General features: G+C 41.7%; 1 protein-coding gene across 3 annotated transcripts in view; it reads right to left on the minus strand.

Annotated features, from left to right (window-relative positions):
* Positions 1-11945: 11945 nt before the first annotated feature.
* The window catches only part of slc39a13 (solute carrier family 39 member 13), a 70652-nt gene continuing 55349 nt past the window's right edge, over positions 11946-27248 (minus strand). For all 3 annotated transcript variants that reach the window (XM_073049073.1, XM_073049074.1, XM_073049072.1), the window contains 4 exons: positions 25899-25949; positions 24343-24475; positions 16005-16104; positions 11946-13626 (listed from right to left, as the gene is read on the minus strand). In XM_073049073.1, the coding sequence (XP_072905174.1) occupies positions 13578-13626; positions 16005-16104; positions 24343-24475; positions 25899-25949 (333 nt within the window). In that variant the 3' untranslated portion in view covers positions 11946-13577. The remainder of the gene's footprint in view (positions 13627-16004; positions 16105-24342; positions 24476-25898; positions 25950-27248) is intronic.

The raw sequence follows: 27248 nt of genomic DNA on the forward strand, positions 1-27248 counted from the left end.
CAGAGGGATATAGATAGGTTAAGTGAGTGGACCAAGGTCTGGCAGATGGAATACAACATTGGTAAATGCAAGATCATCCACTTTGGAAGGAATAAAACAGCAGATCATTATTTAAATGGTGAAAGGTTGCAGCATGCTGTTGTGCAGAGTGCTTGTGCATGAATCGCAAAAAGTTGGCTTGCAGGTGCAACAGGTTATTAAGAAGGCAAACAAAATATTGGCCTTCATTGCTAGAGGGATTGAATTCAAGAGCAGGGAGGTCACGCTGGAACTATACAGGGTACTGGTGAGGACACAGCTGGAGTACTGTGTGCAGTTCTATTCTCCATACTTGAGGAAGGATATACTGGCTTTGGAGGCAGTGCAGAGGAGGTTCACCAGGTTGATTCCAGAGATGAAGGGGTTAACTTATGAGGAGAGATTGAGTTGCCTGGGACTATACTCTCTGGAATTCAGAAGAATGAAAGGGGATCTTATAGAAACATACAAAAATTTTGAAAGGAATAGATAAGATAGAGACAAGAAAGTTGTTTCCATTGGTAAGTGAGACTAGAACTAGGGAACATTGCCTCAAGATTCAGGGGAGAAGATTTAGGATGGAGATGAGGAGAAACTGTTCTTTTCCCAGAGAGTGGTGTATCTGTGGAATTCTCTGTCCAGGGAAGCAGTTGAGGCTTCCTCACTAAATATATTTAAGATACAGTTAGATAGATTTTTACATAGTAGGGGATTTAAGGTTTATGGGGAAAAGACAGGTAGATGGAGCTGAGTTTACAGACAGATCAGCCATGATCTTATTGAATGGCAGGGCAGGCTTGATGGGCCAGATGGCCTACTCATGCTCCTATTTCTTATGTTCATTAGGGCAGAAGCTTGCAAGTCCCCAGGGACTGATGGGATATGCCCATTATCAAGAGAGGCGAGGGATGAGATTGTTGGAGGGTTGCTAGGGTCCTCTCGAGCCACAGGCAAGGTCCCGGGGGTGTAGCAAGTAGCTGACATTGTTCCATTATTCAAGAAGGGAACCGGGGTAGTCCTGGAAACTATAGACCAGTGAGTCTCACATCAGTGGTAGGGAAGTTACTGGAGAGAATTCTTAGGAACAAGATTTATGAGCATTTGGAAAACCATGGGCTAATTAGGGAGAGCCAGCATGGCTTTGTGTGGGGCAAGTTGGTGAGGTGACAAGGGTGATTGTGGACATTGCCTATATGAATTTTAATGAAGCATTTGACAGTCCTTTATTCAGATTAAGACACATGGGAATCATGGTGAATTAGCCATTTGGATTCAGAGCTGGCTTGCCAATTTATTTTAGTTGGAGGTCTGTGATTATTAGTGTTTCTGTGGGAATCTGCACTGGGACCTCTGCTCTTTGTGACCTGGATGGAAATGCTGATGGGTGAGTTAGAAAGTTCACAGATAATACCAAGACTGGTGCAGTTGTGGATAGTTTAGAAGACTGGCGAAGAATATAACAGAATATAGATCAGTTGCAGATATGGACAGAGAAATGGTAGATGGAGTTTAATCCAAATATGAAATGTTGCACCGAGGTTGGTCAAATGTGAAGGAACAGTACACTGTTATGGGCAAGACCTTGAAAATTGTTGACCAGAAGGATCTTGGCATCCAAATTCACAGCTCCCTGAAAATGGCTACACAGCTTGATAGGGTGGTTAAGAAGACATATGGCATGCTTGCCTTTATTACCCAAGGCACTGAATTCAAAAGTCAGGAAGTTATGATGCAGGTTTATAAAGTTCTAGTTTGGCTGCATCTTAGTATCCAAGGTAGATAATTCCCCCACAGATAATTTGTTAACTTAGCAGCAGCTCAATGCAATACGTAATAATAGGAGAGAAAAAAGAATGATGATAAATAAACAAGTAAATCCATTACATTATATGTACAAACCCCATTTCCAGAAAAGTTGGGATATTTTCCAAAATGCAATAAAAACAAAAATCTGTGATATGTTAATACAAGTGAACCTTTATTTAACTGACAAAAGTACAAAGAAAAGATTTTCAATAGTTTTACTGACCAACTTAATTGTATTTTGTAAATATACACAAATTTAGAATTTGATGGCTACAACACACTCAACAAAAGTTGGGACAGAGGCATGTTTACCATTGTGTTACATCACCTTTCCTTTTAATTACACTTTTTAATCATTTTGGAACTGAGGATACTAATTGTAGTAGATTTGCAATTGGAAATTTTGTCCATTCTTGCTTGATACAAGACTTCAGCTGCTCAACAGTCCGTGGTCTCCGTTGTCTGATTCTCCTCTTCATGATGCGCCATACATTTTCAATAGGAGATAGATCTGGACTGGTAGCAGTCCAGTCAAGCACATGCACTCTGTGTTTATAAAGCCACGCTGTTGTAGCCCGTGCAGAATGTGGTCTGGCATTGTCCTGCTGAAATAAGCATGGACTTCCTGGGAAGAGACGTCGCCTTGATGGCAACATATGTCTCTCTAAAATCCTAATATACGCCTCAGAGTGAATGGTACCTTCACATACATGCAATTCACCCATGCCGTGGGCACTGATGTACCCCCATACCATCACAGATGCTGGCTTTTGCACCTTTCACTAATAACAATCAGGATGGTCGTTTTCATCTTTGGCACGGAGAACTCAACGCCTGTTTTTTCCCGAAAACTAGCTGAAGTGTGGACTCATCTGACCACAGCACACGGTTCCACAGTCTTTCGGTCCATCTGAGATGAGCTCGGGCCCAGAGAACTCGCCAGCGTTTCTGCATAGAGTTGATGTATGGCTTCCTCCTTGCATAATACAGTTTCAAGTTGCATTTCTGGATGCAGTGACAGACTGTATTAAGTGACAATGGTTTTCCGAAGTACTCCCGAGCCCAGGTGGCTATAATTGTCACAGTAGCATGACGGTTTCTTAGGCAGTGCCGCCTGAAGGCTTGAAGATCACGTGCATTCAACAGTGGTTTCCGACCTTGCCCTTTACGCACTGAGATGTCTCTGAATTCTCTGAATCTTTTTCACAATATTATGTACTGTAGATGTTGAAAGACCTAAATTCTCTGCAATCTTGTGTTGGGAAATGTTCCTTTTGAACTGACTAACAATTCTCTCACAAATTTTGGCACAAAGGGGTGAGCCACGACCCATCCTTGCTTGCAAAGACTGAGCCTTTGATGGGCGCTACTTTTATACCCAGTCATGATACCTCACCTGCTACCAATTAGCCTGTTTAATGTGGAGTCTTCCAAACCGGTGTTACTTGAATATTCTGTGCACTTTTCAATCTTATTTTAACTCTGTCCCAACTTTTGTTGAGTGTGTTACAGATACCAAATTCTAAATTTGTGTATATTTACAAAATACAATTAAATTGGTCAGTAAAACTATTGAAAATCTTTTCTTTGTACTTTTGTCAGTTAAATAAGGGTTCACATAAATTAACATATCACAGATTTTTGTTTTTATTGCATTTTGGAAAATATCCCAATTTTTCTGGAAATGGGGTTTGTATATTGAATAGATTAAAAATGTGCAAAAACAGAAAATAATATATATTAAAAAAGTGAGGTAGTGTTCACCCGTTCAATGTCCATTTAGGAATCGGATGGCAGAGGGCAAGAAGCTGTTCCTGAATCGCTAAGTGTGTGCCTTCAGGCTTCTGTACCTGATAGTAACAGTGAGAAAAGGGCATGCCCTAGGTGCTGGAGGACCTTAATAATGGACACTGCCTTTCTGAGGCACCGCTCCCTGAAGATGTCCTGGGATGCCATTGTTTACCAGCAGAACGACACCACCCCCTCTGCCTACCTTCTTATTCCTTTGATATAATGTGTAACTTTGGACATTCAGCTCCCAACTACAACCATCCTTCAGCCATGATTCAGTGATGGCCACAACATCATACCTAATAATCTGTAAAAGTGCAATAAGATTATCCACCTTACTTGCTATACACTTTGCATTGAGATATAACATTTTGAGTACTGTATTTGCTACCCTTTTTGATTCTGCATCCCTAACGCATTGATACTTAGCCTTCCAGGTGAGGCGACACTTCACCTGTGAGTCAGCTGGTGTGGTATACTGCGTCTGGTGCTCCTGGTGTGGCCTTTTATATATTGGTGAGACCCAACGCAGACTGGGAGACCGTTTCGCTGAACATCTATGCTCGGTCCACCAGAAAAAGCACAATCTCCCAGTAGCCACACATTTTAATTCCATGTCCCATTCCCATTCTGATATGTCTATCCATGGCCTCCTCTACTGTCAAAATGAATCCAAACTCAGGTTGGAGGAACAACACCTTATATACCGGCTGGGTAGCCTCCAACCTGATGGCATGAACATTGACTTCTCTAACTTCTGTTAATGCCCCTCCTCCCCTTCTTACCCCATCCCTGACATATTTAGTTGTCTTCCTGTTCTCCATCTCCCTCTGGTGTTCCCCCCCTTCCTTTCTTTCTCCCGAGGCCTCCCGTCCCATGATCCTTTCCCTTCTCCAGCTCTGTATCACTTTTGCCAATCACCTTTCCAGCTCTTAGCTTCATCCCACCCCCTCCGGTCTTCTCCTATCATTTCGCATTTCCCCCTCCCCCCACTACTTTCAAATCTCTTACTATCTTTCCTTTCGGTTAGTCCTGATGAAGGGTCTCGGCCCGACACGTCAACAGCGCTTATCCCTATAGATGCTGCCTGGCCTGCTGTGTTCCACCAGCATTTTGTGTGTGTTGTTGATACTCAGCCTGCTGGCTGTAATTTTGTCATCATCTGCCTGCCCTTCCAGACAGTCTGACTGTACACTATCTTTGCTTTTTTACCATCTGTCCTACCCTGACTCCCTTCACTCTGGTTCGCACCCCATGCCAAATTAGTTTAAACCCTCCCAACAGCTCTAACTAGCCTGCCCACAAGAATATTGGTCCCCCTTGGGTTCAAGTGAAACATGTCCCTTTTGTACAGGTCATACAGGTCCCTTTAGTACATCTGTTCCCCTGACTACCATCAGAAGACATCCCAATGATCAGCTTCTCAGCCATGCATTTATCTCCCAAACCATCCTGTTTCTACTCTAATTGGCACATGGCATAGGTAGCAATCCAGAAATTACTACTCTGAAGGTCCTGCTTCTCAGCTTTCTACATAGCTCTCTAAATTATCTTTTCAGGACCTCTTGCTTTTACTTCCTATATTATTTCACCAATATGTACCGAGACATCTGGCTGCTCTCCCTCCTTTTCCAAAATACTGTGGACATGATCTGAGACATCCCTGAAGCTGGCACCAGTGAGGCAACATACCATCCGGGTGTCCTGCTCATATCCACAGAATCTCCAAGCTGTTCCCGACTACCGAGTCCTCTATCACTACCGCTTCCCTCTTCTCCCTCTTTCCCGTCTGCACCACTGACCCATGGTCAGTGCCTGTAACCTGGTCCACAGAGTCAACAATCTGTTCCCGACTACCAATCTTCTATCATTACCGCTGCCCTCTTTCCCGTCTGCACCATGGATCTATGCTCAGTGCCAGTAACCTGGTCTTCGTGTCATTACTCTGGGAAGTCATCTCCCATAACAGTATCCAAAACGGTATACTTATATTTGAAGGGAAATGGCCACAGGTGTGCGCTGCTCTGTCTATTCACATTTCCACTTCTCCTGACAGTCACCCAGCTACTCACCTCCTGCAACTTCAGGGTGACTACTTCCCTATAACTCTGATCGATGATCTCCTCACTCTCCCGTACAAGCCGAAGGTCATCCAGCAGCTGCTCCAGATCCCTAACACGATCGTCAAGGTGCTGCAGCTGGATGCACTTCACGCAGATGTAGTTCCCTGGGAGACTCTGGATCTTCCAGGACTCCAATGTCTGGCATGAAGAACACACAAAAGCCATTTACTACACTAAGTACAATAAGAGACTAAAAAAGGGAACCTTAAAAGAAACTTACACAGTGCCAATGCCTTTTTCAAGCCAAAGCCTGATACTCCTACTCTCTCCACTGGCCTACTCCCAGCAATGGCTGCCCTGATTGTCCCTTCTGATAGTCATGCGAGATTTCAACAAGCAGGTCGATTAAGAAAATCAAGTTGGAAATTGATCCCAAGAGACTGAGTTTGTTGAATGCTTATTAGGTGGCTTTTTAAGAACAGTTTGTCGTTGAATCAACCATACTGGATTAGGTGTTGTGAAATGAACCGGAGGTGATTAGGGAGCTCAAGGCAAAAGAACACTTAGGAGGCAGTGATCACAATATGATTGAGTTCAACTTGAAATTTGATAGGGAGAAAGTAAATTCTGATGTGACAGTATTTCAGTGGAGTAAAGGAAATTACAGTGGTATGAGAGAGGAGCTGGCCAAAGTAAATTGGAAGGAGATGCTGGCAGGGATGACAGCAGAGCAGCAATGATGTGAATTTCTAGGAAAAATGAGGAAGGTGCAGGTGTATTCCAAAAACAAATACTCACATGGCAAAATAGTACAACTGTAGCTGAAAAGGGAAGTCAAAGCTAATGTCAAAGCAAAAGAGAGGGCATATAACAAAGCAAAAAATTAACGGGAAATAGAGGATTGGAAAGCTTTTAAAAACCCTACAGAGCAACTAAAAGAATTAGGAGGCAAAAGATGAAATACGAAAGCAAGTTAACAAACAATATTAAGTGGATAGCAAAAGCTTTTTCAAGTATGTAAAAAAAAGAGATATAGGACCACTAGAAAATGAAGCTTGAGAAATAATAATGGGGGCTAAACGGCAGATGAACTAAATGAGTATTTTGCATGTCTTCACTGTAGAAGACATTAGCAGTGTGCCAAATGTTCAAGCATGTGAAGAAAGAGAAGTGAGTGCAGGATTAAAGGAGGCTACAACTGCCATAAGACATTGGAGCAGAATTCAGCCATTCAGCCCATCGAGTCTGCTACATTTCATCATGGCTGATCCTGGATCCCATTCAACCTCTTGCACCTGCCTTCTCTCCATATCCCTTGATGCCCCAATCCATCAGGAAACTATCAACTTGTGCTTTAAATACCCACAGATTTGGCCTCCACCACTGTCCATGGTAGAGCATTCCACAGAATCACCACTCTGGCTAAAACAAAATCCTCTTTACTTCTGTTCTAAAAGGTCACCACTTAATTTTGGGGCTATGTCCTCCAGTTCTGGATATCCCTACCAGAGGAAACATCCTCTCCTCCTCCACATCCACCCTACCTAGTCCTTTGAACATTTGAATGAGATCCCCCGGCATTCTTCTGAATTCCAGTGAGGACAGGCCCAAAGCTGCCAAATGCTCCTCGCATGTTAACCCCTTCACTCCCAGAATAATCCTCATGAACCTACTCTGGACTCTCATCAATGACAAGATAATTCTGAGATAAAGGGGCCCAAAACTGTTGACAATACTCCAAGTATGGCCTGACTAATGTCTTATAAAGCTTCAGCATTATTTACTCACTTTTATATTGAAATAAATGCCAACATTGCATTTGCCTTCTTTATCACAGACTCAACCTGTAAATTAACCTTTTGGGAGTCTTGCATGAGGACTCCCAAGTCCCTCTGCACCTCTTATGTTTAAATTTTCTCCCTATTTTGATAATAATCTGCACTATTGTTCCTTTTACCAAAATGCATCATAGATCTCCCAACACTGTATTCCATTTGCCACTTTTTTGCCCATTCTTCCAATTTGTCCAAGTCCTTCGACAATCGCATTGCCTCATCAGCTCAACCTACCTCTACACCTATCTTTGTATCATCCGCAAACTTTGCTACAAAGCCATCAATTCTACTATTTAAATCATTGGCAAATAATGTGAAAAGTAGCAGTCCCAATATTGACCCTGAGGAACACCACTAGTCACTGGCAGCCAACCAGAAAAGGCCTCCTTTATTCCCACTCGCTGTCTCCTGCCTGTCAGTCATTCCTCTAACCATGCCAGTATATTTCCTGTAACACCATAGAATTTTATCTTGTTTATCATGTGAGGCACCTTATCAAATGTCTTCTGAAAATGACATCCACTGCCTGTTCTTTGTCCACCCTACTTGTTACTTCCTTGAAGAACAGTAACAGACTTGTCAGGCAAGAATTCCCTTTACAGAAACTATTCTGACTTTGACTTATTTTATCATTAGTCTCCAAGTACCCCAAAACCATGTCCTTAATAATGGACTCCAACACTTTTCCCAGCCACTGAGGTTAGGCTAACTGGCCTACAATTTCCTTTCTTTAGTCTGCCTTCCTTCTTAAAGGGTGGAGTGACATTTTCAGTTTTCCAGTCATCTGTGACCATGCCAATATCAAAATTGAAAGATATTGTGATTCTGAAAGATCACTTTCAAGATTACTGAAAGAAAGTGCTTCTTGAAAGATCATGAGCAATGGCACCCCCTCCTGCTCCTTGACACTCATGGATCTCTGGCACACTGCTAGTGTCTTTCACAGTAAAGACTGAAGCAAAGTACCCATTAAGTTAATCTGCCATTTCTTTGTCCCCCATTACTACCACAACCAGCATCATTTTCCAGTGGTCCAATATCAACTCTCGCCTCCCTTTTATTCTTTAAACAATTGAAAAAAAACTTCTAGTATCCAGCTTTATATTATTGGCTAGTTTGGCCTCATTTTAATCTTTTCCCTTCTTATAGCTTTTTTTAGTTGCCTTTTGTTGGAGTTTAAAAGCTTCCCAATCATCCAAATTCCCACTCACTTTTGTGATCTTATATGCCCTCTCCTTGGCTTTTATGCAGTTCTTAACTTCCCTTGTCAGCCACTGTTGCTTACCCCTGCCATTTGAGAACTTATTACTCTGTGGGACATATCTATCCTGCGCCTTATTAACTACTCCCAGAAACTTCAGCCACCTCTGCTCTGCCATCATCCCCACCAGTATCTTCCTCCAATCCACCTGGGCAAGCTCCTCTCTCATGCCTCTGTAATCCCCTTTACTGTATTCCATTTACTGAGACCATGTGATTTATGCTTCTTCCTCTCAAATTACAGTACGAATTCAATATTATGATCACTGCCTTCTAAGGGTTCCCTTACTGTCATATCATTTTGGTGACTTACGAAAACCAGGAAGGGTGGTAAAACTGGAAATATTATGGGTCAACTGGAAACTAGATTTGGTCAGCACTCTCCTCCACACACGTGTTGATCAAGGTTGCCAACATCCTAAAAGTCTGAATCACCTAATAAAGGATGAACAACACACACAAAATGCTGGTGGAACACAGCAGGCCAGGCAGCATCTATAAGGAGAAGCACTGTCGACGTTTCGGGCCGAGACCCTTCATCAGGACTAATAAAGGATGAGTTTGCCTAAAATAATTCCATTCAGCAGATTTTACCACTGAATGACTTGAACATTGCATCTGGTCAGTTCAGCAAAATCAAATATTTCTGAAATCTATCAGAGGTATTGCAGAGAGGAAAATAGAAGATTTTAGGAGAACAAAAGTTTGTTTGCAGTAAAAGACACACCAGAAATTTCACCAGTCGATGCTGAAGTATGCCTGAAGAGCGAACAGAAAACTCATTCCCAACTAATAAAACAATGAGTATACTGTATTATGATTGAGGGGAACTATTTAAACAATGAAAGAGTTTTGATCCAAATGGACTACGCAGATAGGGGATATCACCAAATAGGGAAAAGCACATATTAACTGCATTACTTCTTGCAGCAAAGAATTTTCTTTGTATTGTTACGCACCAGTAGCAATAGACCACAGCCTGAGTCAAGTTTTAATGTTAAATAACTATTTTTATTAGTATCTACCCAAAATACAAAATATTAAACAAACTACTCTCCTAAACAGAAGTTCACAGTGTTATGTGCTTGCGGCTCCTAAACCGTCAGGCTTTGGGACAGTTCTTAAAGTCTTAAGATGGCAAACTAGAAAGTTACGGTAATCCATGGAATAGGTGAGAGGAGAAACTTGTAAATCCACATTAAAATGTAACGAAGAGGCATCCACGAAGAATTCCAAAGGTTCCACGCTGGGAAAACAAGGTAACAGTCACAGAAGATCTCAGCCGACAAGTAGTGTTCTAAAATTCACGTAGAGATATCACAAGGTGACAGTCACGGAATACTCCTTAGCATGAGTGGTCACCACATAACACACTTGAATCCATGTAAGGGTTAACAAAAAGTGGTCGCCACAGAGTACTCCAGGAATCCACGTATGGATCGTACAAAGTGACAGTCACATATCCAATATGCATTGTGTGCCGGTAATCAACCCAATCCTCTGGGCATGGGAAAGTATCAAACTTCACCATTACTGTAGCGAGCTCCCGCTCACAGTCTGGAGTCTTAAACTCTCACTCTCGAATGTCCCAGCAATCTGTCTGCATTTCGTTATACTGACTTCATCCACCCGCCCTATGATGGTCACAGAAACGTTGACCTGTAACAGTATCAAATGCTGTGGATGAGTTGTACATGCTGGGAACTTTGGATTCAAAGGTTCATTTATTATCTGAGAATCTTCTTTTCCAGATAGCCATGAAACCAAGAAAAAAAACGACAACACCCCCCAAACCCCACAAGATCAACTCCCAAACACCCCCCCCCCACAAAGAACACTGCCCCGCAAAATACCCCTTTCCAAACAAAAATATGAAAAATGCAAGAAGAACATCAACGCCTCCCTAACCCCAAATGATCCAGTGGTGATCAGATGCAGCCAGATGGCGCTCGTATTCACTTCAATGTTTAAACCTCCCTTGTCGCTTCACTCGGCAAAAAGGATTCAAATAGTAGAAGTCAACCCCCCCACCCTCCATAGCCTTCTCACCTCAAGGCTCACTGTCTCCTGGAATCCTCTCGGAGACAGCAAAGCACTGGATCATCCAAACAATCTCTGAACTGCAAATCACAGGCTTAAACAGCTCCAGAAACACACTCAAGACGAAAACAGACCAAAAGATTAAGGATGGATCAACAAAAATCAAAACAGGACAGATTCCAAACTGCACAAACACTAATAATGGTGAAAGCAGGCCATTCAGTCCACAAATCCATGCCAAATTTCAAGGTGGGATTAGGCTGGATATTTTTCAACCGACATAGACATGAATAGGTGGAATGGTTCCTTCTGTGTTATAAATTTTGTATTATTCCAATACTAAACTTGAAGCTTGGCAGCCTCTATCTAATGTAGTGGTTATAGGTTTTGGAATTTCTATGGAAAGGAGCATTTGGTGAATTGTTACAGCGGATTGTATTGAAGGCATACCAGCAGCCGGTGTGGTTATGATGAATGTTTACCATACAGAACAAGGTGCCAGTCACACAATGGTTTGTGCTAATTATGTTCAAACTCATTGCATTGCCATGCAGCCAAGTGCAGAGTGTTCCGTTATACTACTGATCTGTGGCCCTTGGGAGTGGTGAAAAGGCTTAGAAGCAGAAGATAAGCAACTTCTTACCTGTCCTTGAAGCCATATTTACATGAGTGTTTAGCTCCACCATCTGTTTAGAGTCCATCCAATTTAACACAATTAGGGTGACATTCAACATGATAGAAACTGTCTACATATTGGCAGGAGGGGACAGACCCAATAAGAAGTACTCCACTTTAAAGAATAGACTTACATCCCAACTGGCCAATAGGAATACCGATAGTAACCTATTCTTTATCAAAACTTAGGTCTGAGCCTCAGGAATTAGATTGAAATAGTAAATTCTGATCATCTGTCTTGTGGAACTCAAATGTTTGCCATCAGCTCTGGATGACACACAGTAGAGTCAAATGCAATAAGGCAAGTGAAACGTTGGCAGATTCACATGAGAGCTGGGTTAGAAACAACTCTCACACTGTGGCTGCAGCAAAATCCACTATATTACACTGCTTCTATTTTTCATCCTTCTGTAACCACCATCCTTCTTCCATTCCAAGATAGAGTACATGAGACAAATTGAATATATGCATAGTTTATTCAAATATTCATGCTAAATATTTACAATTAAGATGAAAATACATAAATTTTATTACAAGAATACACAAAATAAAATCTATGCCTCAAAATTAGAAGAAAGTGCAGAGAGTTAGTTTACTGACAGGTCTGTGCATAGTTGCAAGGTGCTGTGGATCTCATCTATGTAATGAGCAGCAGTCCCACACTAAAGCAGACAGCACCAATAATGTTAATTTAACAGTCTGTAACAGTCAGACCACAGGCCTCGCCTGAATACACAGGATGAGTAGTGTTTAAAAGATAAACCAATTTCATTGTCACAGCAAACTGAGTAACCAAAGGGGATGACCTAACACATGGCATTGTTAACCAACGTAACAAAAGGGCATTCATCCACACCAAATGCATCACCAGGGCAGTAATCTTTGGCTGACATAGGTGGGGACAAGAGGTTTTAGGGTCATTTTGTTTGTGCTATCCAAACATCATGTATGTAGCAATCAAATGTGCGAAAAGGTTATTTGCCTTTAAAATATTTAAAGGAACTGTAGGAAATCAATGTAAAATTTGAGGTCATGGAACGTGTTCATCTGATTCCACAGTGCAACTGAAATTCAACTCGCACTCAGAACATAACACTTGGGCTGGTAACAAGAGAAAATCTGCAAATGCTGGAAATCCAAACAACACACACAAAATGCTGGAGGAACTCTGCAGGCCAAGCAGCATCTACGGAAAAGAGTACAGTTGACGTTTCGGGCCAAGACCCTTCACCAGTCCTGTTTACTCTATTCCATGAATGCTGCCTGGTCTGCTGAGTTCCTCCAGCAATTTTGTGTGTGACACCTGGGCTGGTGTTTGGCAAAGGGGGACGGGAAGAGCAGTAATGTGCTGAGGCGTAAATTGCTTTCTCACAATTATTTGTCTTGATCTGGTCAGGCAGAAAGAACAGCTGCCTGGCATTTCTTGAGGAATACTTGCAGGCCTTAAAAGAGAATGTTCATCTTCTTTCGGAATGTATTCAGTATTCTTTCTGAAAGAAGGTGAACATTACCCGTTAGGCCTTCGAAATATTCAAGTACCTGCAAATGAGGTCATTAAGTAATGGCATGCACTACTGTACTTGAGTTTAAGCCGATGTCGGTTGACCGGTTGTGAATCTCATGAAGTGACAAGGTTTATCAGACACACTTCTTCTGCATGAAGTGTTCTGGTGAGAAGGGAGACAAAGGAGGATCCATGAAATACTAAGTGTACACAACAATAACCACTCAGCTGGCCAGATAAGTTGAGGAGTCAAGGCTGCCAGATTTTGAAGCACCATGAACTATCCAGTGGCTGTTTGTAGATGTGTGACATCTGACAGGAGGCTTTACTGCATTTTTATTTGGTTGAGCTTGAACTGATCAGTCATTAAACAATTTTATTATTTGACTCAGCTAAGAGATGGTGGTCAGATTGGACAGGAAGGGATGAATCTGTACACCTTCTTTCCGATGCAATAGTTGGTCTTGCTGATCAAATTATGTAAATAATGCTGGCTCTAGGTTACCTTTCTGCAGGTACCATTAAAATGACACTCTGATCTAGGATTAACCCAAGGCATCAGTTAGACAATGGCAGACACCAGCATCATGACTGCAATCCCACAGCAAAGGAGCATACTTGATACACAGAGTTCCTGCAACAAAGAATCATATATTAACTAAGCAGGCACCAGCAAAGTAAACTTTGAGAAGCAAACATGCTACATTCATACATTCCCCAAATGTCAAATAGTCATTTCTTCCTCACAATTATTTACAGCTTTAGTAGCTGATGCACAGTAAACTATATCCAATAACAAGGTTTGCTGGTTCCATACTTAAAACACAGGAGCCATCTTCCCTCTACACTCTCAGTTCTGATGCAAGGTCTTGACCTGGAATTTTGGTCATGAGTTTCCCTGGAAGTTTGATTTTACTCCAGACTGCAGTGTCTGCAGTCATTGTTGGAATTGAATCCAGTGTCCATATATCTATCAACCCTAGTCTTTACACTAGGGGTTACACAACGTCTACACAATCACACTACAGTAACAGTTGCCTTTTTAAATCAATAAATACAAAATAAAGACCTGGTATTCTCATGAAAGCATTCACAGCTCTGAGAAAAAACTAAATGTTAACACATCTCTGCAAAAACAACTTCACCGAATCTAGTGCTACCTAAGAATACAGAAAATGACCCCCATGTCATAAATGCACAGAAAAAATATTGCGTGCAAATTCATTTGGAAAAGAAAAATAAAGCCCAATGCTCAAAGATGATTGGATTATGAGATAGTGAAAATTATGAGATTTCGATGGAATCCACAGATAATGATGCACTTCAGGATAACACAAGAAAGTAGCGAAGAGCAATACAAGCACAAGTCAGAGGACAAGTAAACCTCAGGCTGTGACCACTGTGTCCCTTCAACAAGGTTATCATTAGCCGCGACGACATGATTTTGAATTATTTAAAATGACTAACATTTAAAAGGGTTCAAATAGATTTAAAATCAAGAACAGCATAAAATGTTAAAAATAATGAAAACATTAAACATCTTTGGAAATACTTAGAGATTTGAAGGAAAATTGCAGAGGGAAATCCTGGGAAAATTGTAAACATTACCCCTGCATTCTAAAGAGGGTGCAAGTATAGACCTAGTAACAACAGAACAGTCTCTGTTGGGAGGGGGGGGGGGGAGAGAGAAAGAGAGGGGAGAGTGGGGTAGTGAGACTAACTCCATTACCTTTACTTTGTAAACTAAATTGACACTTTTCTATGCTGTATCATTCAGTGATTCTGTAAATGAACTCAAACATTGACCATTCAAATTAAAGATATTCTATCTATAGACCAGTCACCCTGATGTAATGCTAAATAGCTAGTTAAGATAACATCTAGTCTCTCCTTTCAGCTCATCAGTGCTCTGCCACAGGCTTAACAAGTCTAGATCTGTTAACATCTGACCTTCAGATCAACTTGAATTGGTTTGTTTGCACTAGGACACTAGGAAGTTTGAAACAAATTGATCCACAACAGGTTGAAGTAGACAATCCCCAACGGCATCTTTGGTTGTCAGCCAGCTCCATTCATTGATACAGTGCGATCCATGACCTTAGCACATTCAAAATTTCTCGAGCCAAATATTTTTGAAACATACTCAGAAAAACGCAACAGCCGAACTTCACTAAGCCATGTCCTTCAAATAGCAATGAGCTCTGGTGATCCTGGTTGCAAGTTAATTGCCAATATCTCTTCTTTACTTCTATTTTATACCTATTCCACTTGCTTTTTTAAAAAAACTACTCTGAAGGACCCAAGAAATATTTAAAAAAAAGACATTTCCCTTGGCAGCTTTAATTCCTCATTTAATCTCCCTTCATCCTCTTCAGCTTGTCCAATTTTCCTCAACTACAATCTTTCATTCTCAGCACTATCTTCTGCACACTTTCTAAAGCAATTGCATCTTCCCTAAAACACTTACCAGATCTGTACACAGTCCATGAACCTATAAACATCATCTTGTTTTTTTTCACTTTGTAATTTAGAGTAATTTTGTCTTTGTACTTATTGTGAACAAATTTCATTTCATATAAGACAGTGATAGTAAACCTGATTCAGTACTCAAGATGTAGCCTGAATGGCACAATATACCATTCTAACACAACAATTCTGCTCTCTTCTTCTTGCACAACAGACTGGAGTGATATTATTCACTGGCATGCAGTCATGAATGCTTTAGTAACAAATGTCTGAGTATTGTTTTGTTTTAATAACTCAAATAAGTGAGAAAAGTGTTTATACATCTAGAAAGCTATTCAGTCACTTTAGCAGCATAGTCCTGTCAAAGGGGTATTAAGTTGAATCATCTCTATTACTAATATTAAGGCATAATAATGATCATGGTCATTTATTTTACAGCTAAACAATCTAATTTCTGTGTGAGGAATGAGTGGCCTTTGTTTTTCCACCCAACTATTCCAGAATAAAAACACCATTCCGAAGACTATACTGGCAACAAGTACTTACTGCACATCTGTCTCTTGAAGGAGATCAGGTACCACAGTAACCAGAGCAATGTACAGAAATCCTCCTGACGTGAACGGCAAAATCCAAGCTACACTGCCACCTGTACAATTGAAGATATTGAGAAATTAGAATTACAGAGACTACATTTCCCTTACCTGCAAAACTCTCAGTATTATACGCTAACATTTCAGTAAAAGTGGTTATCACATACAAATCCATTAGTGTCATTTATTGCAACTGGCACAAATTCCTCTACATCGGTGAGACATGACGCAGGTCAGCAGGAAAGCACTTTGTTGAGTGCCTTTGTTCTTGTAGATGTTCAGTAAGGCAAAAGTCAAGATAATAAGCTGACAGTGTGCAGACATATTGCAGTCACCCAGGCTGTACACAATCCTTGAAAGCCCAGCTCTCCTTTGTACAGCATTTTCTGCTGAAGCCTGGGACCCAAAGTCACCAAGACAAGGATGGTAATGAAATCTTGTGACACTAACTGTTGGACAAATATTTTACTAATCTTAGAAGATTATTGTCCTACAACACAGATTTTATTAACACTGGAAATATGTATATTTGGCACTTAAATATTCAAATAGGATTCAGAAGTGCAGAAAATTTCTATTGAATCAATAGCTACAAAAATGGATTAATTCTGAACAGTAATTTCATAGCTGTTCTCTTTATGCTTAAGTATATAACATGCGAGTTGTCAGAGTCCAGTTAAATGGCGACAATATTCTGTCCGCCATACCAGCCAGGATCATCCAGTGGTCAGCTATTTTAATTCCACTTCCCATTCCCACACCAATATGTCTGTCTATGGCCTCCTTTACAGCCAGATTGAGACTAGATGCAGATTAGGAGAACAGCACCTCATATACTGCCTTGGTAGAAGGCAACCTGACTGCATGCATATCGATTTCTCTAACTTCCAGTAACCACTCCCCTCTGTCATCCTCCATTTTTAAAAAAAATCATTCTACCACACCTTCTCTTTCCCCTCCCACATATTCCTCCCTTTGGTTTGTCTCATTCCTAGGTTCACTGTTCTCAATAATCAGATTCCATTTTCTTTAGCACTTGGCCACTTCCACCTATCACCTCCCAGCTTCTAACATCATTCCCTCTCCCCCTCGCCCACCTACCCATCTTCCTCCCCCTCACCTAGACTCATCTCTCACCTGCCAGCTCTTCTCCAGCCTTCTATGTTTCTGCCCTCCTTCTAGTCCTGGAGTCTTGTCCTGAAACATTGTGTTTTCTCCCTTCATAGATGGTGAGTGACCTGCTGAGTTCTTTCAGCATTTTATGCACTATTTCAGTGGTCAACCAGACTGCCACTCCAAGAACATAAAATGAGCCACACAGATTGTCTGTTCAAAGATGGGTTGAGCCCAAAGGCACTGGGGGAGGGAACAAAAGGCACAGTGCTATTTCTTTTTGGAGATTTGGGGGGGGGGGGGAGAGAGAGAACAGACAAAGCAAGCAAACATGGTTATTGTAAGAAGGAAACAGCATTTTTATAAACAGAGAGGCATGTAGGCAAGATAGACAGGTTGGAAAATTCAAGTATGGGTGGTTTGAAAGCTGGAAACAATGAGATCCTAAATGACAAAGTGCCACTTATTTCTTTAGTGAAAAGTAGAGATATAATTTTTAAATATTTAATAAATGACATTTAGTATAATGATCTGTTGAAGGAAAAGCTCTCAGCAACTTTTGGGAGTTTATGATGAAATGGTGCTGCAATTTATGTCAGATTAGTGTGAGCCTACCTTTCATGGTACCACAACTCGGTTGCAACTATTTCATACTAAGGGGCATAGTATTGACACTTTCATAAGCATCACATAAAGCACAATGCAATTAGAAAAAAAGGTGTCCAATGTTAATCATGCATTTCTGCTCCTGTGAAAATAACACCATTTAGAGACAGTACTTTAAAGATCATGTTCTTCACCTCACAGGCTTTGCATAGCTGCATGAAATAAGGATCCAACAATACCCTGTACCATTGGATGAAAGGTCCTCATTTGAAATGTTTCTCAACATCAACATTCCATAAAATCAACTGACATTTTAAGTATCATATTATAATCTTCCGTCATTGTTATCCAGGAAAAATAGCTTTGTATATCCATCATATATTAACTACACACACAGGGGAATAGGAGGGGGGTGTTGCTAAGAAAGTGGATTTGGGAAACAAGGCTTTGGATCCTTTTGTTCTCATCCAAAGTTCTTTCAGAAGTCAGAAAAGAGGCACAAAACTTTTTTGTTTCACAAATGTTTAATTACCATCAATATAACAAAGGAAGCAAGAACAGAAGCTAGCAGCAGAAGGCTTAAAGACAAAGAGACTAAGATGCTAAGATTAAGATGCCGCTGCCTTGCGGTGAAGTTTTAAAAAAAATATATACCTTTAGACAAGGAAAAAATGCCATTCAAATTTGTAGATAAGAGCTATCTTACTGGTTAACTCTTATTCAAATAATGCAGTACCAAGAGAAGCTTCCAGAATCATAACAGTGTAAATACTACCAGGGGTTCCCAACCTTTTTTTAAATAACATGGGTGATACAACTATTGTTGGCAGAATTTCAGATGGTGAGGAAAGGATGTGCAGAAGTGAGATAGATCATCTAGTTGAGTGGTGTTGCAGCAACAACCTTGTACTCAGCGTCAGTAAGACCAAAAGAACTGATAGTGGACTTCAGGAAGGGTCAGACAAGGGAACACACACCAGTCCTCAGAGGGACCAGAAATGGAAAGAGTGAGCAATTTCAAGTGTCACTATCTCTGAGGATCTATCCTGGACCCAACATATTGATGCAACTACAAAGGTTATATTTCATTCGGAGTTTGAGATTTGGTATGTCACCAAAGAAACTTGCAAATTTCTAAAGATGTATTGTGGACAGCAATCTAACTGGCTGCATCATAGTCTGGTATGGGTGGGGGGGGGGGGGTGGGCAGAGATTAGTCTGCTCCAAAATGGACATTAGTGTACATAGTATCCAGCCATGTTCAAGAAGTGATGCCTCAAAAAAAAAATAAAAGGGGGCATCCATCATTAAGGACCCTCATCACCCAGATCTGCCTTGTTCTCATTGCTATCAGGAAGGAGGAGCGAAATTTGAAGGCACACACAGTTCAGGAACAGCTTCTTCCCTTCTGCCATCCAATTTCTGAGTGGACATTGAACCCATGGAAAAAAAATACACAAAACATTTAGTGCAATTCATGGTGTTTTTTTTTAAACAAGTACCTTGAGAGGAGCATGAACAGAGGCTGTGTACAAGAAGGGCCTGGGTCACCTCTACTTCCTGAGGAGACTTGAGATCCTTTGGAGTATGCAGGCCTCTCCTTTAAATGTTCTACCAGTCTGTTGTTGCCAGCACAATCTCTTATGTGGTGGTGTGCTGGGGCAATGACATCAACACACAAGATGTCAACAGGTTCAATAAACTGATTAGAATGTCAGGCTCTATTTTGGAGTCAAACTGGACACACTAGAGGCTATGGTAGAACAAAGGACCCTACAGAAAATCCTGGCAATTCTGGACAATGTTTCTCACCCTCTGCATGCCACCTTGGCTGAACAGAGGAGCACTTTTAGTAATAGACTAAGACAACTGCATTGCTTCAAAGAATGCTACGAGGTCACTCTTACCCTCGGCCATTAGGCTCTATAATGAGTCAACCTACAGCCGGGGAAGTGATGACCCCCTCCTGTTTGTGGTAACTTTTTTTAAAAATTCTTTCTATTCTCCGCGAGAGTTTTCCTCATTTATCCTTGTCGGTGTTTATGTTCCACCTCAGGCCAACGTGTGCGAGGCCGTTCGGCGGCTGGCTGATCATATTATGCGTTTAGAACGGGAACACACAGATTCGCTGTTGATCATCCTAGGAGATTTCAACAGAGCTAAACTGAATTACGAACTCCCGAAATACAGACAACATGTTAACTGCCCCACCAGGGACAGTAACACTCTGGACCACTGTTATACTATCCTAAATAATGCTTACCGTTCTATTCCCCGTGCAGCCTTAGGACTCTCTGACCACTGTCTGATCTACCTCATCCCAGCCTATAGGCAGAGACTTAAATCTGCTAAGCCTGTGGTGAGGACAGTGAAGAAATGGACCAGTGAGGCGAAACAGCAACTTCAGGACTGTTTTGACACCACTGACTGGGGTGTCTTTGAAGCTGCAGCCAACAATATACATGAACTGACAGATACTGTGGCATCCTACATCAGTTTTTGTGAGGATGCATGTGTACCCACAAAAACTTTCTGGACCTTCGCCAACAATAAGCCATGGTTTACCCCCAAACTCAGACATCTTCGCCAAGCTAAGGAGGACGCCCACAGGAGTGGGAATAGGGCCCTGTACAGGCTGGCCAGAAATGCACTGACCAGAGAAATCAGAGTGGCCAAGCAGTTCTACTCCGAAAAGTTGAGGAATAATTTCTCAGCTAACGACTCATTGTCGGTGTGGAGAGGCCTGCAGGAGGTCACTGGCTACAGGAGACGCCCTGCCCCCCCTGCTGAGGTTAACAAAGCTTTGGCTGACAACCTTAATACCTTTTACTGTAGATTTGAGAGGGTCCATCTTACACCTGTCCCTCCCCCCTCTTCGGTCTCTCTTCCTGCCTTCCCTCGACCATCACTCACTGGCACTCATCCCCCAATCACTGCAATCACCTCCCCACCATCTCTGCCCAGCCCCTCTGGATCACAGCTTAGAATCAGCGAAGGAGAAGTATGTCGACTGTTCCAGTGACTTAAGACCCGAAAATCTCCAGGCCCAGATGGGGTCTCCCCCTCCTGTCTACGAGCCTGTGCTGATCAGCTGGCTCCCATCTTCACTCAGCTCTTTAACAGATCTCTGGAGCTGAGTGAGGTTCCGACTTGCTTCAAGCGCTCTACCATCATCCCGGTCCCCAAGAAACCCACCATCACAGGACTGAATGACTACAGACCTGTCGCATTGACATCTGTAGTCATGAAATCCTTTGAACGCTTGGTGTTGAACCACCTGAAGACCCTCACCAGCAGCCTGCTGGATCCCCTGCAGTTTGCCTACCGGGCAAATAGGTCAGTAGACGATGCAGTCAACCTGGGACTGCACTATATCCTGCAACATCTGGATCGTCCTGGGACCTATGCTCGGATGCTGTTTGTGGATTTCAGTTCGGCGTTTAACACCATCGTCCCTCATACCCTCTGCTCCAAATTGCCTCACCTTACTGTGCCACCTGACCTCTGCGATTGGATTTACAGCTTCCTGACCAACAGAAGTCAGCAGGTAAGGATGGGACAGGTCACCTCGGATATTCGAATCACCAATACCGGCGCCCCCCAGGGGTGTGTCCTCTCTCCACTGCTGTTCTCCCTCTACACCAATGACTGCACCTCCTCCAACCGCTATGTGAAGCTTTTGAAGTTTGCAGACGACACTACTGTCATCGGACTCATCCAGATTAGTGATGAGTCTGCATATCGACAGCTGGTGGACCAACTGGCGCTCTGGTGCAGTCGGAACAATCTGGAGCTGAACACGCTCAAGACAAAGGAGATGATAGTGGATTTCAGGAGACGTCCCCCCGCTATGTCTCCCCTCACAGTCCTCAGCAGCCCTGTGTCCACCGTGGAGAACTTCAGGTTCCTGGGAACCACCATCTCTCAGGATCTGTAGTGGGAGCAGAACATCAGCTCCATCCTGAAGAAGGCCGCAGCAGATGTATTTCCTGCGGCTCTTGAGGAAATATGGTCTGCCTCAGGAATTGCCGCTGCAGTTCTACACTGCAGTCATTGAGTCTGTCCTGTGCACCTCCATCATTGTGTGGTTTGGAGCCGCCACCAAGCAGGATAGAACCAAACTACAGCGCACAGTGAGGACTGCCGAGCGCATCATTGGAGCCTCCCTGCCCTCTATTGTGGACCTGTACTCTTCCAGGTTGAAGAAGAGGGCGGGGAACATCATAAAGGACTCCTCCCATCCTGCGCACGGACTGTTTGATCTGCTTCCGTCTGGTAGGCACTTCAGATCCCTCCAGACTAAGACTAATAGGCACTGGAGAAGTTTTTTCCCTACTGCGGTCACTTTGCTGAACAATTAACTGTCGGCTAACTATTACTTGGATTGCACTACCTGTATGTATAATCTATATTTTCATTTATATTTATCATTATTATTGTTATGAGCAGAGAGACAACATCTGCCGGAAGTAAATTCCTTGTATGTGCATAGGTACTTGGCGATTAAAGTCTGATTCTGATTTCTACATTTCTTCAAATATTTATATTTGTGCACTTGTAATGCTACTGTGACACCATAATTTCCTTTGGGATCAATAAAGTATTATCTGATGTATTGCATTGTACTGCTGTTGCAAAGACAACAAATTTCACGACATATGTTGGTGATATTAAACCTGATTCTGTATTAGCTCCTAATATTTATTGATGGAGGAATTCATCCAGTGAATGCTGCCATGTTCTTTTGGTTGACTGTAAATGAACAAATTCAGCAGATATTGGACTGAATTCATACAATGATTTTGACAATTGCATTTTCCAAACCTTAATTTTCATTGTACCTTTCAAGATGATTTTCAATACCCTTCACTTTCCTCATTGTTCCTAACTTGTTTTAAGTAGTGAAATCATTTCATTTTCACTCCTGGCTGGTTCTGGCCCCTCTAAGCATGAAATGCTTGAAACCGCAGTGAGCAAAACAGTTCTGAATGGTCTTACTGCTTCTTGCTGACCAACTGTCAGTGACAAAAATCACAGCACTTTAAAACACAAACACACACAACTTCTGACCAAGATGGCACCTGCGTACAACACTTACTTGGTTCACTACAGAACTATTTATTTCACTTCTTTTATGTGTTTTTTGTCTGAACTGTACATCTGGAAATGTTGCAGCCTGCGATCTGCAGTTTGGAGATCGTCTGGTTCATCCAGCACTTTGATGTTTCTGAGAGGATTCTAGGAGGTAACACGCGCAAGCCTCGAGGCGAGGGGGCTGTGGGATGTGGCACAAGCCGACATTTGATCCCAATTCACTGAATAAAGCAAGGAGGCAGATTGAAGCATCAAGATGAATGAGGAGGGAGAGCACCGACTGCCTACCTTCTGATCACTGCCAGAGAGGGGAGCCTGTGTGGCCTCTTGCTGTGCCCAGAGGATAGACCTCTGGGTCTCTCTCTTTTGAGATGTTGGAGGATGTTACTGAGGTTTTCTGCATTAATAGATTTGATCTATGGTCTCCCCCTCCGTCTTATTATTTTTTATATTCTGTGTTTTTGCCCGTTGTTTCTCAGGTTCTTTTTTTGTGCAGGGAGAGGGGGATTTGGGGGCTTGATGCTCTTGTTGCATTTTGTTAGTTCTTTGTGTAGGGAGGGGGGGATTGTGTTGCTGTACTTTTTTGTGCAGGGGTGGGTGGACTGGCTTGCTGTTTCTCTTTGAACTGACTTCCATGGCTTTTGCTTTGTGGTTACCTGGAGAAGAAGGATCTCAGTTGTATCCTGCATACATACTTTGATAATAAATGAAGCTTTGAACTGATGCCATTTAAAAACTGATTGCTTGAAGCACATTTTAGTGTCTAACAGCCACACGAGTGCACACGACTGGCAATAGTTATAAACTGTTTGGCAACAGCCTCCTGTCCCAAATATACAAAGGGAATCCCGGCTAATTTCTTGATAAGTCTTTGTTTGATAAGTTGCCCCAAATAAGTGGCCGCCCCGATTAACCGATAGCCCAATTAACTGTATATACTGTATTACCATGTACATGTTTACTTTACGAACTTTACATGGCCAAGGAATATCATTGCACTCTGGTGTACCTGCCAATAAACTGATTTGAATCTGAATCATACAAGCATGGCTTTCAAGGGAGAGGAGTAGATTAAAATTAAAGCAGTTGTAATTGTCTGAAGTAAATTATAAGATGCCAATCTAACAGGTAAAATTTACATCCACACCCCCGATCCTCAGCAAGAGAAGATTAATTCTGCTACTGATGTTACTAATGCACTTGCCCCTCTTATTCCAAACCCTCTCACTTTAGCAAGGATGACTAATACACTTACCATTATCCCAGACTGAAGCGCTATAACATGGCAGTCACGGATAACCACAGAAAGAGAAAGAAATCACGAACATTCCTACCCATATTGTGCTTAGATTGCCTCTCAACACTAAGGATAAAACTTCTTGGTCCCAGCTGGAATTCCATCATCATTTTTGTTCAAGACACTTTTTCTCTCCAGGCCCACAATCAGATTCCACAATGATATGAAATGGATAAAATTCTACCTGCTCCTTCAGGAGACTCTGCGCAGAGGGCAAAGCAGGCCCCCAACACTCCTCCAAATGCAGTTGTGAGCTGCATTTTAGCTGCACTCCATCGATCAAATCCCGCCCTCAGCAGTATAGCAAAATCTCCAACCTGTGGGTTAGACATTGTTATGAGTACACCAAGTTCACAAATATGAATTTCTCACAACAGGGAACTCAAATGCAGCCTTTAAACTCCAAACTGTTCCCCTCAGGAGTTCATCTTTGGACACATCAACAAAACGTGAGAAACGCTGGCTGGAATAAGTTTACTTTGGCATGTTCAATTCAATTATAACAAGGGTACTTAGAATTGGGTTGCAGCCTATGTTCCCTTTAAGCTGTGCACACGTTTTTTCAACCAGCACACAAAGGAAAATAATGTGCGCACAAAAGGTTAGTTACCTAAAATAATGTAGTAATGAATACTTATTGAAAGTAATCTTTTAGCTAAATGTTTCTGTTAACTAGTTAGTTGGTTTTTCAAATACCACAATGCACATCACTAATTTACGTCACTTCACCTTTCCTGAACCGGTTTGTACAGCTGCATCATGGTGGCAGCCATCTTTGCAGACAATGTTCATATTGTAAAGTTTACAAAGACGTTTCAAATCCTGTAGTTAGCTTACTAAGATTTTATTGAAAAAAAATATTGATTCACTATGTTGAATTCAAAAGAAGCAAAGGGCGTGAAGCACAAAAGAACTGTAAATTTGTTTAAAGTTGAATGGCTTAACAAAATAGTAGAAATTGCTACACCAAAAGCTCATGAGGTCATGAACTTTCAGCTACGAGAAACACTTATGTATGATTCGGAAACTGGAGTTATCTTTTTGTATTGTCGTGATGTGAAAGTTGCTGGAAAGAAATTGCTAGTGGGAAGAAGTGGGATGATATATGGATACTTGACTTTTTGAAGCGTCATTTGCAAAGTAAATCACATTTGGACAGTGTATTAAAGGTCAGGCAACAGAACCCATCATTACCCGTTACAGGAGTGCTACGTATGTTAAGGTTGAGTGCAGATGAGCAAGAGCGAAAACTATCAAACCCAGAGGAGATCAAAGAATGGGTAAATGCCAAAGACAGGAGAGAGAAAAAAATAACTGAGTGACTTAAATATGTATGTTATTTTGTTGTTATTCTGTGCAGTTTTATGTCAATTATTTTGTAAACCTACGTAAACTGTGCCATGTGTGCATTCAGTGCACAGATACTTTTGTCACATGAATTTGCACAACATAAGATTTTTGCGCACACTGACTACTAAAAATTAGAGGGAACATTGGTTACAGCTGGTACATAACAATCAGCATCTCCCATTTTCCAATGACACTGAGTGGAACAACTAAAATTCCTCACACCAATTGAAAATTGATGGTCACAGAGGGAACTACTGGGATGGGTGTCATTCCCTCTGATATATTTTTGTAAGAATGGGGTGAGGAGGGTGACAACGTACTGAACTGAGAAAACATTAAGAAAAAAGATTGGAATGATAAATTATTCACATTAAGAACAAATTTACTTACCTCATGTGGGACTTCATGAAGCAGAATAGCTAGTGTTGTTGTGAGCCCAACCTGGAAGATAGAATAAGTTTACATCAAAACTGCAATTGGCTTAATAGACAGTTGTAACCAAAACAATGTGAATTAGAAAGATCATACCACTAATAACTGCTACAACAGTTGTTATCATGCGTGACTAGCTTAGTGCAGATCTCACTGAAGGAAACAGTGAAATGAAGCAGTTTGTGTTAGAGCCATTTAATTACTTGTCTCTGCCACCATTAAAAAAATATGAACAGCTTGAATTTGGATTTTAGTAACTAAATTTGATGAAATTGGTTTCACACAAAGCAGCATAAAAAGTACATGACAAGGCATACAGCATTAAAAGGCATACGAGTGAATTTGCAGATGCTGGAAATAAATAAAAACACAAAATGGTGGCAGAGCTCAGCAGGCCAGACAGCATCTATGGGAGGAGGTAGTGACGACGTTTTGGGCCGAAACCCTTCATCAGGAGTGTAGTGACGACGTTTTGGGCCGAAACCCTTCATCAGGAGGGTCTGGATTTACCACACTCAAGGGATTGTGGAATAGAGAGTTGGCAGGTCATTATAGCATGGGAGGCAGCTTGCCTCTGAGCTAGTGCCAGCTTTTTGCAAGCTAATCCATTACCCAGTTCTTTCCCACAGACAATTTATTGGCATTACTGATTGCAGATTTTGAATATTGTGCAACCTAACAGCTGTACAGTTGTTTTTTCCAAAATGAAAGTTTTCTTCTACCTGAAAGTAAATCTTCAGTGACATTAACAGCTGAACATTTTGTGGGAATTTAGTTGTTACATGCAACTTGAGACCAACAACTACTAGCTACAAAATCCATCTCAGCATACTGGTAATTAGGGTAGCAGTAGTCTCACCAGCATAAATATCTAAGAAGCAATAACAAAAAAAGAGAGTGCCATCAGGAGTCATTATTGGGCAAATGACTGGCAGCACAGTGGCAAAGTCACTGCCTCACTGCAACATGGGTTAATCCTGCCATTGGGTGCTGTCTGTATGAAGTTAGCATATTTCTTCTGTGACATGTGAGTTTCCCTTGAATTCCTCTCATATCACAAAGACATGAGTTGGTTGGATAATTGGTCAATGTAAAATGCTCCTAGTGTATAAGTGAGTGGTAGAAATGGGGAAGGGTAAAAGAGTTAATGATAATATGGGGGGGGGGGGGGGGGGAGAGAGAGGAAGAGTTGAAAAAAATGCAATTGGTATGAATGGGTGGTTGACTGGGGCAAACTAAAGGCCGAATGGCTTGTTTCTATATCATGACCCCATGGCTCGAATACAGACCAATATTATTATTGGCTAT

This window comes from Hemitrygon akajei, chromosome 6 (assembly GCF_048418815.1).
Source record: "Hemitrygon akajei chromosome 6, sHemAka1.3, whole genome shotgun sequence".
NCBI classification, from domain to species: domain Eukaryota; kingdom Metazoa; phylum Chordata; class Chondrichthyes; order Myliobatiformes; family Dasyatidae; genus Hemitrygon; species Hemitrygon akajei.